This window comes from Physella acuta, unplaced genomic scaffold (genome assembly GCF_028476545.2).
Source record: "Physella acuta isolate Inbredline_101_S28 unplaced genomic scaffold, ASM2847654v3 ptg000161l, whole genome shotgun sequence".
In the NCBI taxonomy this organism is placed as follows: domain Eukaryota; kingdom Metazoa; phylum Mollusca; class Gastropoda; family Physidae; genus Physella; species Physella acuta.
The window spans coordinates 840,436-854,172 of record NW_026731680.1 but is presented as its reverse complement, the minus strand read 5'-3'; the positions used below and the strand labels follow the sequence as shown (position 1 = coordinate 854,172).

Below are 13,737 nucleotides of genomic sequence, written 5' to 3'. Positions count from 1 at the left end.
ATATCCAGAATCTTGCCGGTGATTAATACAGTGAAGACTTACAACGTGAAAGCCTATATGTACAGTGATATCGTGGCCGGTTTATCTGTGGGCTTCCTCCATATGCCCCAGGTAAGTTAACACACAGATAGGTAAGTTAACATACAGGTAGGTAAGTTAACACACAGGTAGGTAAGTTAACACACAGGTAGGTAAGTTAACACACAGGTAGGTAAGTTAACACACAGGTTAACACACCGGCAGGTAAGTTAACACCCAGGCAGGTAAGTTAACACACCGGCAGGTAAGTTAACACGGCAGGTAAGTTAATACACAGGCAGGTAAGTTAACACACCGGCAGGTAAGTTAACACACCGGCAGATAAGTTAACACAGGCAGGTAAGTTAACACATCGACAGGTAAGTTAACACACAGGCAGGTAAGTTAACACACCGGCAGGTAAGTTAACACACTGGCAGGTAAGTTAACACACCGACAGGTAAGTTAACACACCGGCAGGTAAGTTAATACACAGGCAGGTAAGCTAACACACCGGCAGGTAAGTTAACACACCGGCAGGTAAGTTAACACACAGGCAGGTAAGTTAACACACAGGCAGGTAAGTTAACACACAGGCAGGTAAGTTAACACACCGGTAGGTAAGGCAACACACCGGCAGGTAAGTTAACACACCGGCAGGTAAGTTAACACAGGCAGGTAAGTTAACACACAGGTAGGTAAATTAACACACCGGCAGGTCAGTTAACGATTTGTTGGCTGTCCCCATAGACATTAGGTGATTTATCTACCACCTAACAGGTGATTATGATATACCTGACCACTACTTGTTATAGTAGTGTATACGGTACCGTAATTAGTGACATTGTGATTTTTTTTTGGCTTAAAACACAAAATATCTTCTCCTTAATCTGTTTCCAAACAAAGGACATTTTTGGACAAGGATATCTCTACAAAGGGCGACTATAGAGTCCTTGCAAACACGTGACCTAAATCACGTGATACCTACGCCCGCCGCCACAGTGGTGTACATCAGACGTAAACACAATCAGCTGTTCGCCAGCGCTGGACGTGTTCACCGTATGGAAAGAATCGCGCCCGCGGAAAAGGAAAAATATGTTAAAAAACTTGAACTCTTAGGAATTGAAGATCCTTATACAGTTATTGACAGTTTCGTGGATAATATAAATATGTGGCCGAAATTTCTAAATAAAAATACTGTTAGTAATACCGTTTGCGTTTAGAGTTTAAGTAGACGAAGCTGATCAAATGCAGTAATATATTAGAGGTTATCTACTGTAGCAAACGTGAGACCACTTAACTCCTACAAAACCCACACTACAACGGCTAATATAATCCATGGGTAATAACCAATCTGGGTAGCATGTTATACAATTTAAGACCCTTATAATCCAGCAGGGAAGTAATCAGACACATTAATACTGACGTTCAACCCTCATAATGGCTGCCTCCACCTGTATCTAGCCCACAATAAAACCAAAGAGGAGTCTGCCCTGCCCTCCCCTGAAAATGTCTCACCTCCGTGATACCCAGCCCCACAGAGATAGTATTTCTTATATAATTTTGACCCTCAGGGCCCAGCAGGGAGAACAAAGGGGAAAATCCCACTGCTCTCCCCTCAACACTTCTCACCTCGGTGTCATGTTATGTCATTTATAGCACACACGGCTTATCAGGGGAAAGCATTAAGGCATTAAGAATCTTAACTCTGGACAGCTACACACTAGTATACTAGCTACACACTAGGTGCCTACTGTAAACTACTAGACTGTAGGCCCTATGTAGACCTGCAATTGTATCAATTGTAGACTGGGTCCATTGTTATTATTCTAAACCATCTCACTTATAATGTTTCTAGCTTGATTTGTTTCTTTTATAAACAGTGGATTTAAAAAAAAATTAGCCTAATCATTAACCACATAATAATAATGTGGTTATTTGTTGTTGGCTGGTATGATCTAGATTGTACTACTAGGCTACAAAAACTTAGTAGACCAATTACTAGATATGAATTTGAATTTAATTAAACTCAGTCCAGTATCAGATACATATTGCTGTAAAAAGACAACAAAGTAGGTAGGCCTTAGTAATTTATTAAAGCCTTCTACTACAATAATATCAACTACATGCTTGTATAAAGTTTTTACAATTTAATTTAAGTAGCAGATTCTAGATCTAAGTCTAGTCATATAATCTATTTCAATTTCAGAAAATTTCGTTTGCTAAAAAAATGATTAGATAATAGAGCGAGATTTTAGATCTTAGAGACAATTAAATGCTTTATTAGGCCTATTATGACTACTTTTGATTTATTATGGGTGTATTTTGAATCGAATGTAGATCTAAAGTAATTAAATTTAAGTAAAGAAGTAGATTCTAGATTCTATGTCTACCCAGCGGAGCCAGGTATTAGGCCTACTATTAGATCTTATTATTCTTATTAGCCTATTACTTTTGACTTTGTCTTTTACTATTAGTATTTGTGAAGGTCGAGCATATTTGTTTTATTAATAGTTATCTTTTATAATTAAAATGAAGTTTATTATTTTACTGTCCTTACATGAAACAAAGTATCGAGAACTGCATTTGATCAGATTCGGCTACTTTAACTCTAAACGCAAACAGTATTACTAACAGTATTTTTATTTAGAAATTTTGTCCACATATTTATTTATACGAAACTGTCAATAACAGTATAAGGATCTTCAATTCCTAAGCGTTCAAGTTTTTTAACGTATTTTTCCTTTTCCGCGGGTGCGGTTCTTTACATACAGTTGATACAGTGAACGCGTCCAGCGCTGGTGAACACGTCCAGCGCTGGCGAACAGCTGATTGTGTTTACGTCTTGTGTACACCACTGTGGCGGCGGGCGTAGGTATCACGAACGGACGTGACGTCATATGAAAGGACTCTATTGAAGAGTCTCGAGTTTATATATATATATATATATATATATATATATATATATATATATATATATATATATATATATATATATATATATAATAGAAATATGTTGTATCGTGGTGCTAAGCAATAACATCCATCGCTCCCTCCCACCTTTCAGACCCGCCTGTAGTTCTGTCTGATACAAAAAATCAGAAAAAAATATTAATTAAGAATGTATCAAATCTGAATTTCCCCTCAGGGTTTGGCCTACGGACTCCTGGCATCGTTGAGCCCAATATCCGGTCTGTACACGTCCTTCTTCCCCGTGTTGCTGTACATCTTTTTCGGCACTTGCCCTCATATATCCATGGGGACTAACTCGGTTTTATCCCTCATCACCGCTGCCATGGTGGAAAATCAAGCTTTAGTAGCCGGGTATGGACAATCAGGTACCTTCGTTTGTTTTTCCTCTTAAGTCATGTATTAAAAACTATAAGGGAAAGTATTGTAATAGAGCAACAACAACAATATTGAAATCTCGATTTTAACAAATCTTGTGCAGGCAAAAAAAAAATGTTGCCATTCTGTCAGTATGTGCCTATCTGTGTGTATGTGTTTGTGCGCATGCGTGTATATGACTGCTCCGACGTTGCCCTTTTGTATAGATGAAGTAGAGTTCACCGGTTTCCATGAGCTCGTCGTGTGAAGTGATAAACTAAACAGTACAGTTATCAAGCTCGATCGCCTTAAGTTTTCGTAACGTTGTATCATGCACACATCAAAACTTTGGCGGACTCATGGGCCGTCCAATGGACTCGTCCAGGAATCCAACTTTTATACTTAAGCCGTTGTGCGTTCGACTGTATGACCGTACATAATAATATTGAATTAATCGTGTGGGTCATTCATGGAGCAAAGAGTGCAACTACACCCTTCAAACGCACTCTAATCCGGGTGGCTCTCTTTAGTTGGGTCCATTAATTCCAGCAGCCTTTACTTCACTTTCTATAGACATCCAGTACGCCTTTTTTGTCTGCCCACTTTCCTTTTTCCTTGAGGATTTAAATATAGTGTTTGTTGACTATTAGGCGATAGTCTATTGCGTTTATCTCAGTGGATGCCCAAGCTATCCCAAAGCGTATTTTCATAGCCTTATTAATGGGATTTTGCCTTGTACTTTGCCACTAGGGGTTTTCACATAGTTTTAGAATGCTTCGTAGACATAATTTGTTAGTGAAGGCCGTACGATAATAATATACAGTATACAAATTGTATAGCTTACAACATAATTAAAACTTATTATCATATATGACCGCAGCAACGCGCGGGAAGGGTACGCTATATTATATTTATGTAAAGAATTGTTCAACTTCAATCTAGACTATCTAAATTGTATGCATTTTTCTTTTCTAGAAAAGGAGCCGGATCCCAATGCAACCTTACCGACTGCTGAAACCCTGGCGTCTGACTCTGAGGCAGCTATGAACTACAAAATCCGGTTGGCTATGACGTCGGCGTTCTATTCGGGCGTCATCCTCATTCTAATGGGGCTCCTGCGCGTGGGTTTCGTCACGAGCTACATGCCGTCCTCCTTCGTGGGCGGCTTCACCACGGGGGCGTCTGTCCACATCGCCACTAGCCAGGTAAGGATAGCGGCACTGAGGTGAAACGGGCGGCCATATTGGTTTATTGTTATTAAAGTTATTTATACTTTAGGGGATTGGGAGGGAGAGTTTTTGGAAAGTTTTGACGATGTGCTACGTGGGGAAGGGGTTGAAAAGGACGAATTGAAACGGGGCATATACTTAGTGTCTGTCTTAAAAATAAATAGGTAACATGCAGAGACGTAGCGTTTTGCACCCCCCCCCCTTTCCAACTTTCGATTTGCACCTCTCCCTCAAGCTTTCAATTTGTTTTTCCAACCCATTTTGGCGCCCCCTAAAAACGGCGCCCGGGGACATATGTCCCCCCCCCCCCCCAGCCCCCCCCCCCCCCCCATTCTCGCTACGCCTCTGGTAACATGATACTAATTCAAGTTGTGGGATATTGGCCAAGTGTACGATTGAGCCCAATCAGTACTTATAGGTACCGGTAATTATACTGGTAAAATTTACGCGGGCAGGTCGCAGGATAGCAATTCCATCCCTTCCTTAAAAACTACAAGAACCTTATCACTATTCTCTTTAAAAGCGCTTTAAAATGCTTCAGCGGTATAAAGTAGCTGTAAATGACTTACTCAAAATTAAGTTTATTAAGTTTTAATAAATAAAATACGTCGTTAATTAAAATGTTACATTTATTTCACCGTGCAGATGAAGCATGTATTTCACATCAAAGTCAAGACGCATTCGGGCGCGGGAAAGTTAATCAAGACGTATAGAGACATCTTTAAAGAAATCCACAACACCAATTACCTAGACGTGATTATATCCATCACAAGCATCGTGGTTCTTCTCTTCTTTGTTGTCTTCGCTAACCCTCGCTGCAAACGTCGCTATGGCTACGAGCCACCCATTAATCTAATCCTAGTCATACTTTTTACCTTCGTCTCCTACGTGACGGATTTGAATAAAAAATATGGCGTCAATATCGTCGGGCACGTGCCGCTGGGCTTTCCCAAACCGGAATTGCCAGATTTTTTAGCGATTGGGCAAATATTCGGCGACACGATTGTGCTGACGATGATCGTGTTCGCCATGACGATATCGATGGCGATGCTGATGGCGAAAATCCACGGGTACGATGTGGATAGCAACAAGGAGCTTATCGCCTACGGAATCTGCAACCTGGGGTCGTCGTTCTTCAAATGCCAGGTGTCCAGTGTGTCCCCACCCCGGACTATGATCCTCAGCAACGCCGGGACTAAAACGGTCCTCAACGGCGTGGTGACGGCGGCTTTTTTGTTCTGCATGTTTTTCGCCGGCACGCTTTTGGAGACATTGCCGATTCCTTATCTAGCCGCTATGATCATGGTGGCCGTCAAGGATCTCCTCCTTCAGTGCTTGACCATCTTCAGGATATACGTGGTCAGCAGGACGGATTTCATCGTCTGGGTGTTCACTTTCCTGATAACGGTCTTCGCGGATTTGCATTACGGGATCGTCTGCGGGATTCTGCTGTCTGTTTTCGGGATCATCGTCAACAACCAGCGCGTGGAAGGGACGCTTATCGCTAAGGCGGACGACGAGAACCTTCTCGTGCAGGGAGAGAACCGGGAAGGCGTCAGCAACATCCCTGGGATCCGGATTTTTTACTTCCCTTCCCAGCTTTTTTTCGCCAACGCCGAGACGTTTAAGAAACAGCTGTACGGCAAGGTGTTCGACCCCACGACGGTCCACGACATCACGTACCAGCTGGACGACGACCCGGACAACGAACTGATGAACCTGCGCAACGAGGAAGAGTCCATCAAGTGCATCATCATCGACTGCTCGGCCATGACCTACGTCGACCTGGACGGTTTCAACATGCTCAAGATGGTGATCGTTCTCTACCACCAGGCCGGGATCCAGATGTTGCTGGTTCGAGTCCCGGCCAGGACGATGGCTACCTTTGAACGAGGGGGTCTGTTCTCGATCATCCCGCGGAGGTGCATCCTGCATGACGTGGAGGACGCGCTCCACAACGAGGAAGACACGAGGGATGGCGTCAGCCGTCTCTCTATAGCACCGCCCTCGGGGTTCGCTCAATTCTCTACGGCAAGACAGTCGTTTGCTAGTCGGCTGTCTTCTGTTCTTTAAGTACCGGTACGGACATAAGACAGGAACAAATGTTCGGGTTCATTATTCTAAAGCAAGGGTTACTGGACTACCAGGTTAAAAGCCCTGTATAATGATTGCATAGGAGTGTGATTGGGGTAGAAATTTGATGGCTGTACAGGTGCATTATTGGATTGAAAATGATAGCATCATAGAATAAATGTAGGCTACGTGTGTGTCAGTGGGATACTAATTACATTAGATTTACTATGTTGAAAGAAATGGCGTATCTGCTCACTTCAATACCCCACTGCTGACGCTTATCATCTCGTGTATTTAGTTTTAAAGCGTGCATAGGGTGGGATTCCCGCCTCCCGCCTTCATACTAGCACTTGGGATAAAGTGCTTCATACTTTCTGCAATACCACATTGCAGGGTTGTGTTCAGCACTTTTTTTTATTCAAGCTCAGTATATTAGTTATCATACCATCGATGATGGTAATGATTTGTGGGTTTAAATGAATTCTCAAGTCAAGTGGGCTACAATGATGGGTTTTTAAAGACCTTTTTTTTTTTTTTACCAATAATGATGGTAGTGTTTTATTGGGTTAAATTGTCATGGCATATTCCATTAATGATGGTAGTAATACGTTATTTTATTTTTTTTACACAACCATGGTAGTGGTTTATAAATTAAGATGTCAAGCACTATCAACACTGGTAGCTGGTATGTCTATTTTTTTCCAAGTATGATATTACAAATGTGTTATAAGTATAAACTTCTGGAGTGTTAGTTATACTTGCTTTGAATACATTATTTGTACTGTGATTATTTAATGATGTCAATTCATTCATTCACTTGGATGGGTTTCTACATTACTTATATTAAAATAGAAACTTCTCATATTTGGCTTGTTAAAAATTATTAGTTATTCACATGACAGAGTAAATAAACAAAAATGTGACTGTTTTAACAGTAATACTTTCATTACTATTTAACAAGGGAGTTAATCATCATTAGACATGAAAATTACCAATAAATTTCTGTAAAATTTTAAAAAAAAATGAAAATACCTAAATTCAATACAGTAGCATTCTGATAAAGAAAAAAAAGAGAAAAACAAAATAGTTGCCATTTAAATTTGATTACTTTTGTTTATTATTTTTAGAGCAATAGAAGTCTTAAAAGAACCGACTTCTCTATTGTCTTATCACAAAATACAAACAATCCATAAAAAACCTTGCGGGCAGGTATTTATGGAAACGTGTGCATACAATTTATAAATATTTTTCAGTTTCAAACTAATCGATAGAATAGCATGAAATTAATGAAAGCCTACATTTTTAAAGGTCGTGATTAACATAAATTCTCCATTTGAAATTATACATTAAAAATGTAAAAAAAACAACCAAAGTTAAACAGTTCAACAAAGTTAGACCTTCTCTAAAATAACTGTGATACCTTGACCTCCACCGATGCATGCACTGCCCAATGCATACTTGAGGTTTCTGCGCCTGTAAAATACAAATCATAAATTTAGCTATATATATAAGACGTCTTTTGAAATGAGAGGTTAACTCTTCTGTGTAACTATTCCAAGGTTGAAATATTTTGTTCAAACATGTTTAAACTGTTAAATTTGTAGATGGTCTAGGAGTAGAGCACACACTTTTAACCAGCAAGACACCAGTTCTGCATCTTGGTTTATCATGTACACACATCCAAACCAGGTGGTGCGATGCACCTAGAGCAGCCAGGTAGAATCATATGAGTCTAGTAGCTGGCAACATGGATAGAGGAAGTACTCATTACTACCTTCTCTTGTTGTCTGTGTAGCTTAAGATCAAATCACCAGCAAGACTGAGTGTGTGGGTTCAAATGACACCCAACATTAATTCCTTTGCTGAAATGGTAAAATAGGAATCTGCAGTAGATTTATTTAGTTACCTGATTTCATAGACCAGGTTCGTTGTTATCCTAGCACCTGTGGCCCCCAAGGGATGACCCAAGGCAATGGCGCCTCCATTCACATTGGTCTTGTCGTTGTCCAAGCCCAGCTCTTTACTGACAGCCAAAAACTGAGGGGCAAAGGCCTCGTTCACCTGCGGAATCAAATAGTCAAAGACATTGGCGTTAAGTTAACATGAAACAGATGACATAAGCAGCTGAAAAAATGTCAAGGACAGAGGAATCCCCCCAAAAAAATGTCAAGGACAGAGGAATCCCCCCCAAAAAATATGTCAAGGACAGAGGAATCCCCCCAAAAAATATGTCAAGGACAGAGGAATCCCCCCCCCCCCCAAATGTCAAGGACAGAGGAATCCCCCAAAAATGTCCTTAAGACATCCGAACTGAAGACAGCAGGGATGTATATTTTGTATATTTTAATTGAATGAGCTTTAGACCTTTTTATAGAGCCAATAAATCTAAAATTAGACAACTGACCTCAACAACATCCATATCTTTAACAGTTTTGTTCAGGACAGCAAGAGCAGCTTTAGATGAGGGCACTGGTCCAATACCCATGATTTTAGGGTCACAACCTGTGAAATATAGTACAAGATATAATGGTACAATTTTCATTGTTGTTTAAAAAATTTTTGTTCCTATTTAATTTGTATGTCAATTAAAAATTTAAAGAACTAAGAATAAAATGTACTTCCAATGAAAGAAAGCATTTAAAAATCATGTACTTTATACAGGCAAGAATGTCAGGAAATTAGAAAAAAAATACATTTAGGACAGACAGTGTAGCTTTTAATAAAATCTAACCTAAACAAAATTTCAGTAGCAAAATGGTTAGACACACTAGTAAGATTCATGTAACACATTACTCATTTTTTTATTTCAATAATCCAAACAAATCCAATTTGTGTTTGTGGAATAATTTACCAGAAATTCCATAAGCAGCCAATCTGGCAAGTGGAGTTAGGTTTAATCTTTTTACAGCAGCCTCACTGGCCAGGATTAAAGCACTGGCTCCATCAACAATTCCCTTAAAATACAGTTCAATCACAATTTATTATTTTGTTTAAAAATTTGAAAAAAAATTCAATGTTAAAAACTTAAAAGATTCAATATTAATAATTTTAAAATGTTTTTATAAAGTAGGTTTGCTTTTTACAAAAAAAGTTTAAAAATTAATTCTGTATTTTTAAAAATGGCAATATCTGCATACCATTAACAAGTAAAGCATTTTTTCCAATAGTTCTGTATATAAAAATGTAATGAATACTTACAGAAGCATTTCCAGCGTTTACAACACCATTCTTCTTGAAAACTGGAGGAAGTTTGGCAATAGCCTCAAGGGTCGCTAACCTGGGGTGCTCATCAACTTCAAACACCTCATCACCTGAAATTGTTTTAAAGTCATCAGTGTATGGTTGTAACTTGAATGTTTATAAAAGAAATGTTATGTAGGAGCCTTTATAGTTTTTACTTAAAGACTTATAATGTAGGAGCCTATATGGTTGTTACTTAGAGGCTTATAATGTAGGAGCCTATATGGCTGTAACTTGGATGCTTATAAAACAATCTTCATAAAATTTCAAATTAGTTTTTTAAGATATATTATAAGATATAAAGTCTATATATCTATTATTATTTTCAAAATGAAATAAAATTTACAAACTTAAAAATATGACTAGTACAATACAAATATCTGGTAGAAAACAAATTACCTTTTTTCCCTTTGAGTGTAATAGGCACAATTTCATCTTTAAACACTCCACTTTCATTTGCTACAGAGAAAAAATATACAAGTTTAGTTAACAATAGCAGTTAAAGTATCCCATAACACAACAATATTTATCTTAATTTAACATTAAAGGGAAGTAACAAGTATATATATATGTGACACTTATTTTCTAAGAGGTAAAAACATTCATATACCTTTCTTCCACCTAGTCTGGGACTGAACAGCATATTTGTCACAGTCTTCCCTAGAAAGGTTGTATTTTTCTGCCAGGTTCTCGGCTGTCATGCCCATGGGCAGCTTCACATATGTATCTGTTAATCCTTCCCATAGCATGTCTTGCAACTAAAAACATATTTTTTTTTATTAATCATTAAAAGTAAAAACAAAAAAAAAATGATACTAGATAACCTAAAAAATAAATTTTAACATGACAGTTAATAATAGTAAAGTAGACGATTTTTTTTTTTATTTTTAAGATAAAGGGACATTTAGTATTTTAAAAAAAAAAGAAAAAAGTTGAATATTTTCTAGAGAAATAAACTTTTACCTTGAGCTCTTCCCCAAGTCTAGTTCCAAATCTGATGTTCCTGACAGCATAAGGAACCTGTGTCATGTTCTCCATTCCACCCACCAAGACCACCTGGCTGTCCCCTAACATTATTTCCTGAAGATTAAAAAAGTCATAGGTTTTAACAGCATCGTGTCAGTAATATTAATACAATAACATGCCACCTACTAAAACAACATCAATCATATAACATTATAAGTAAAACAAGTGAAGTTTCCGTCCTGGGGTAAGTGAAGTAAAGTTCCCTTGTTTCTATGACTCTGAAGGGGTAGCGTGGTCAGCACTATGACCAGCAGACTTAACTTTCCATTATGTTAGTCAGGTACCCGCCTAAGCTGGGCGGACCAAGGGACATTCGACAGACTTAAAGCCAGATTTGAACTCAAGACTTTTTGGTTACCAGTCATATGCTCTATCATTCAAACAGGCCGTCCAAAATCTCATATGATTTTCTAAAACATCTGAACATGGTTATCATGCCACATCTGGTAAGAATGATTTATTACAAACATTCCAAAACTGAAAAAAAAACTAGTTCCATTTTGCTCAATCTCCTTCAAATTAACATTTATACTGATTTGACATTTCTGTGTGCAACCCTCAACAAAACTCTAATTAAACCATCAAACAAAGAAAACACTATACCAAAATTAGTTATCTGAATTTAATACAAAGTTACAAAATATAAAATAACTTTTCAAATACCTGAGCACCATTTACAACAGCTTGGAACCCTGAGCCACATAACCTGTTGACTGCGAGACTTGGAACAGCCTCTGGGATGCCACTCTTAAGGCTGATATGACGTGGTCCATAAATACCATCTATTGCAGACTAAATTAAAACATGAAAGATAAGATAACATAATTTTTAATTTTTAAAGATTTTTTTTTGTTTAATTTTTTTAGACATTTAAAAGAAATAAAATATTTATTATATATTATTTAGTGTAAGCATTTTAGACCTAGTAACAGGGCAGTTGCTTTCTAACTATTGGCATTATTGCTTAAATTACATATATTTAGAGTCTACAAAAAATATTGGTTTTAACATCTAAATGAATTATAGTAATAATAACAGATTTTTTGTTTTAAATCCCTGTTTCATGAGTAAGTTGTTACAATTATAATGTTAAACGTTAAAAATATAATATTGGTACGTAAAAATAATAGAAAAAAGTGCTAAATATTTTCCCTTGATTATTGTCTCCCCCTTGTTAACAATATATTTTGTAAAATTGCAAATTATACCCTGAAATATTTTGTAAGAAGTGACATCATACTATAAGCCAAATACTTGGAAAATATGATAATTTACAAGCGTGAAATAAAAAAATTACTACACTACCGCAATGACATTGCCAAACACAACAGAATTGATGTCCTGGGGGTTGACTTTCCCCGACTGTAAGGCCCCTTGAGTTGCATAGACACCTAGGTCTGTGGCTGATATATTCTTTAGCTTGCCACCAAAAGTACCGAAGGCAGTTCGTTTGGCAGCCACAATGTAAACACCTGTCACAGCTGTTGAATAGAATTAGAAGGCTAATTAATTAGTTTGTTATTTAAATAATAAGTAAACAGGAAGCTGATTAAATTAATTGTAAAGATACATATTTCTGAATAGGTCCAAATAGCAAGAATTTATATTGACAAAATTTGTACATGCCATTTGTTTGAGATTTGTTTAAGATTTATTAGGCTAGGGTATTATCACTGTGGTGTGATGGTGTGGGTGGGCGGTAGAGTGCTCGACTCGTAACCCAAAAGTCACAAGTTTAAAATTTCTACTAACGTCTAATGTCCTTCAATCTACCCAGCTTTAAAGGGTACCTGACTCAAGATAGGGAAAATAAAGGTGGCAGGATATAGTGCTGACCACACCATTCCTTCATCTGCCGAAATCAAGAAACTGTTAAACTCTACTTCATTTACCCTATAAAATATAGTCTAATATAGATCATCAGTCCTGAAAAAAGTAATTTATAAGTAATACTTATAATATTAATATCAATTATCATTGTGTTGGTTTTTACAGTTGACAGAGCATGCAAGTACAAGGCTGCCGTGAATAATGTATAATATAATAATAGTAGACTAACTATATAACTAGGATAGTCTAATTTCTAAATACTAGATCTCTATAGTAAAATATTTTTGATATTAATTAATTTGACAGTAAGCCTAACTAATAATTATTAATTAGGCCTATAATAATAGATCTAGATCTAGATCTAGATTCTAGATCTATTCTATTTATTTATTTAACTATTTACTAAATTTACGGCAAAAAAAAATTGAATAGGGCCTATTAAAACTAGATCTAGAAATAGAATCTACCTTTAGCCACAGCCATTGTTGCAAATATTTGAGTCAAAGACTGCTGTATTGAAATAATATCTGCAGAGGTTCAAAGTACACAAGAAAGTTATCGTTATCAACTGTACTATGAACCTGTGTCACTAAGTTCTACGACATGCAAAGGTTGACGTTGTATTTTGGCCGACTTAATTTTTTTTAACTGGCGTAACCTCTGTTCACGTGACTTCGAAAATGGCAGCTTCCATAAGGAATAATAAAGACAAATAAATCATTAAAATGGGTTCTGCCTAGGAAACGGGGACAAATCAGATCTAGAATTTAGGTCTACGTACTAATATAATGGGAAAAAGTTAAGCGATGTTTTTGTTTTATCATTTTTAAAATTGTGTGTATGGGGAGGGGGGGGTGGGATCCGTACATGTCAATACATGACGACTACGATGTCTTCAAAACGTCTAGTTTGATGATATGACGTCGCACTTTTCCTCTTTAAAGAGTATTTTAATACTAAAATTTTAAAGGTATTTAAAAGTTTTGAAAATAAT

General features: G+C 37.3%; 2 protein-coding genes across 2 annotated transcripts; one reads left to right on the top strand and one right to left on the bottom strand.

The window, feature by feature from the left end:
• LOC131935839 (sulfate transporter) lies at window positions 1-6,963 on the top strand (the record flags this gene model as incomplete). The annotated part of the gene is made up of 4 exons (XM_059292532.1): window positions 1-111; window positions 3,167-3,356; window positions 4,321-4,550; window positions 5,220-6,963. Coding segments are annotated over 4 exons (1,959 nt in total), but the record flags the coding sequence as incomplete, so codon positions are not given.
• Window positions 6,964-7,736: 773 nt separating this feature from the next.
• On the bottom strand, window positions 7,737-13,378 carry LOC131935862 (3-ketoacyl-CoA thiolase, mitochondrial). The gene is made up of 11 exons (XM_059292580.1): window positions 13,211-13,378; window positions 12,219-12,394; window positions 11,577-11,705; window positions 10,851-10,967; window positions 10,498-10,645; window positions 10,287-10,346; window positions 9,846-9,958; window positions 9,499-9,601; window positions 9,052-9,149; window positions 8,554-8,708; window positions 7,737-8,120 (listed from the first exon to the last, which is right to left on the bottom strand). Exons 1-11 carry the CDS (start codon window positions 13,224-13,226, stop codon window positions 8,039-8,041), a joined length of 1,197 nt encoding a protein of 398 aa, XP_059148563.1. The 5' UTR covers window positions 13,227-13,378; the 3' UTR covers window positions 7,737-8,038.
• Window positions 13,379-13,737: the final 359 nt, after the last annotated feature.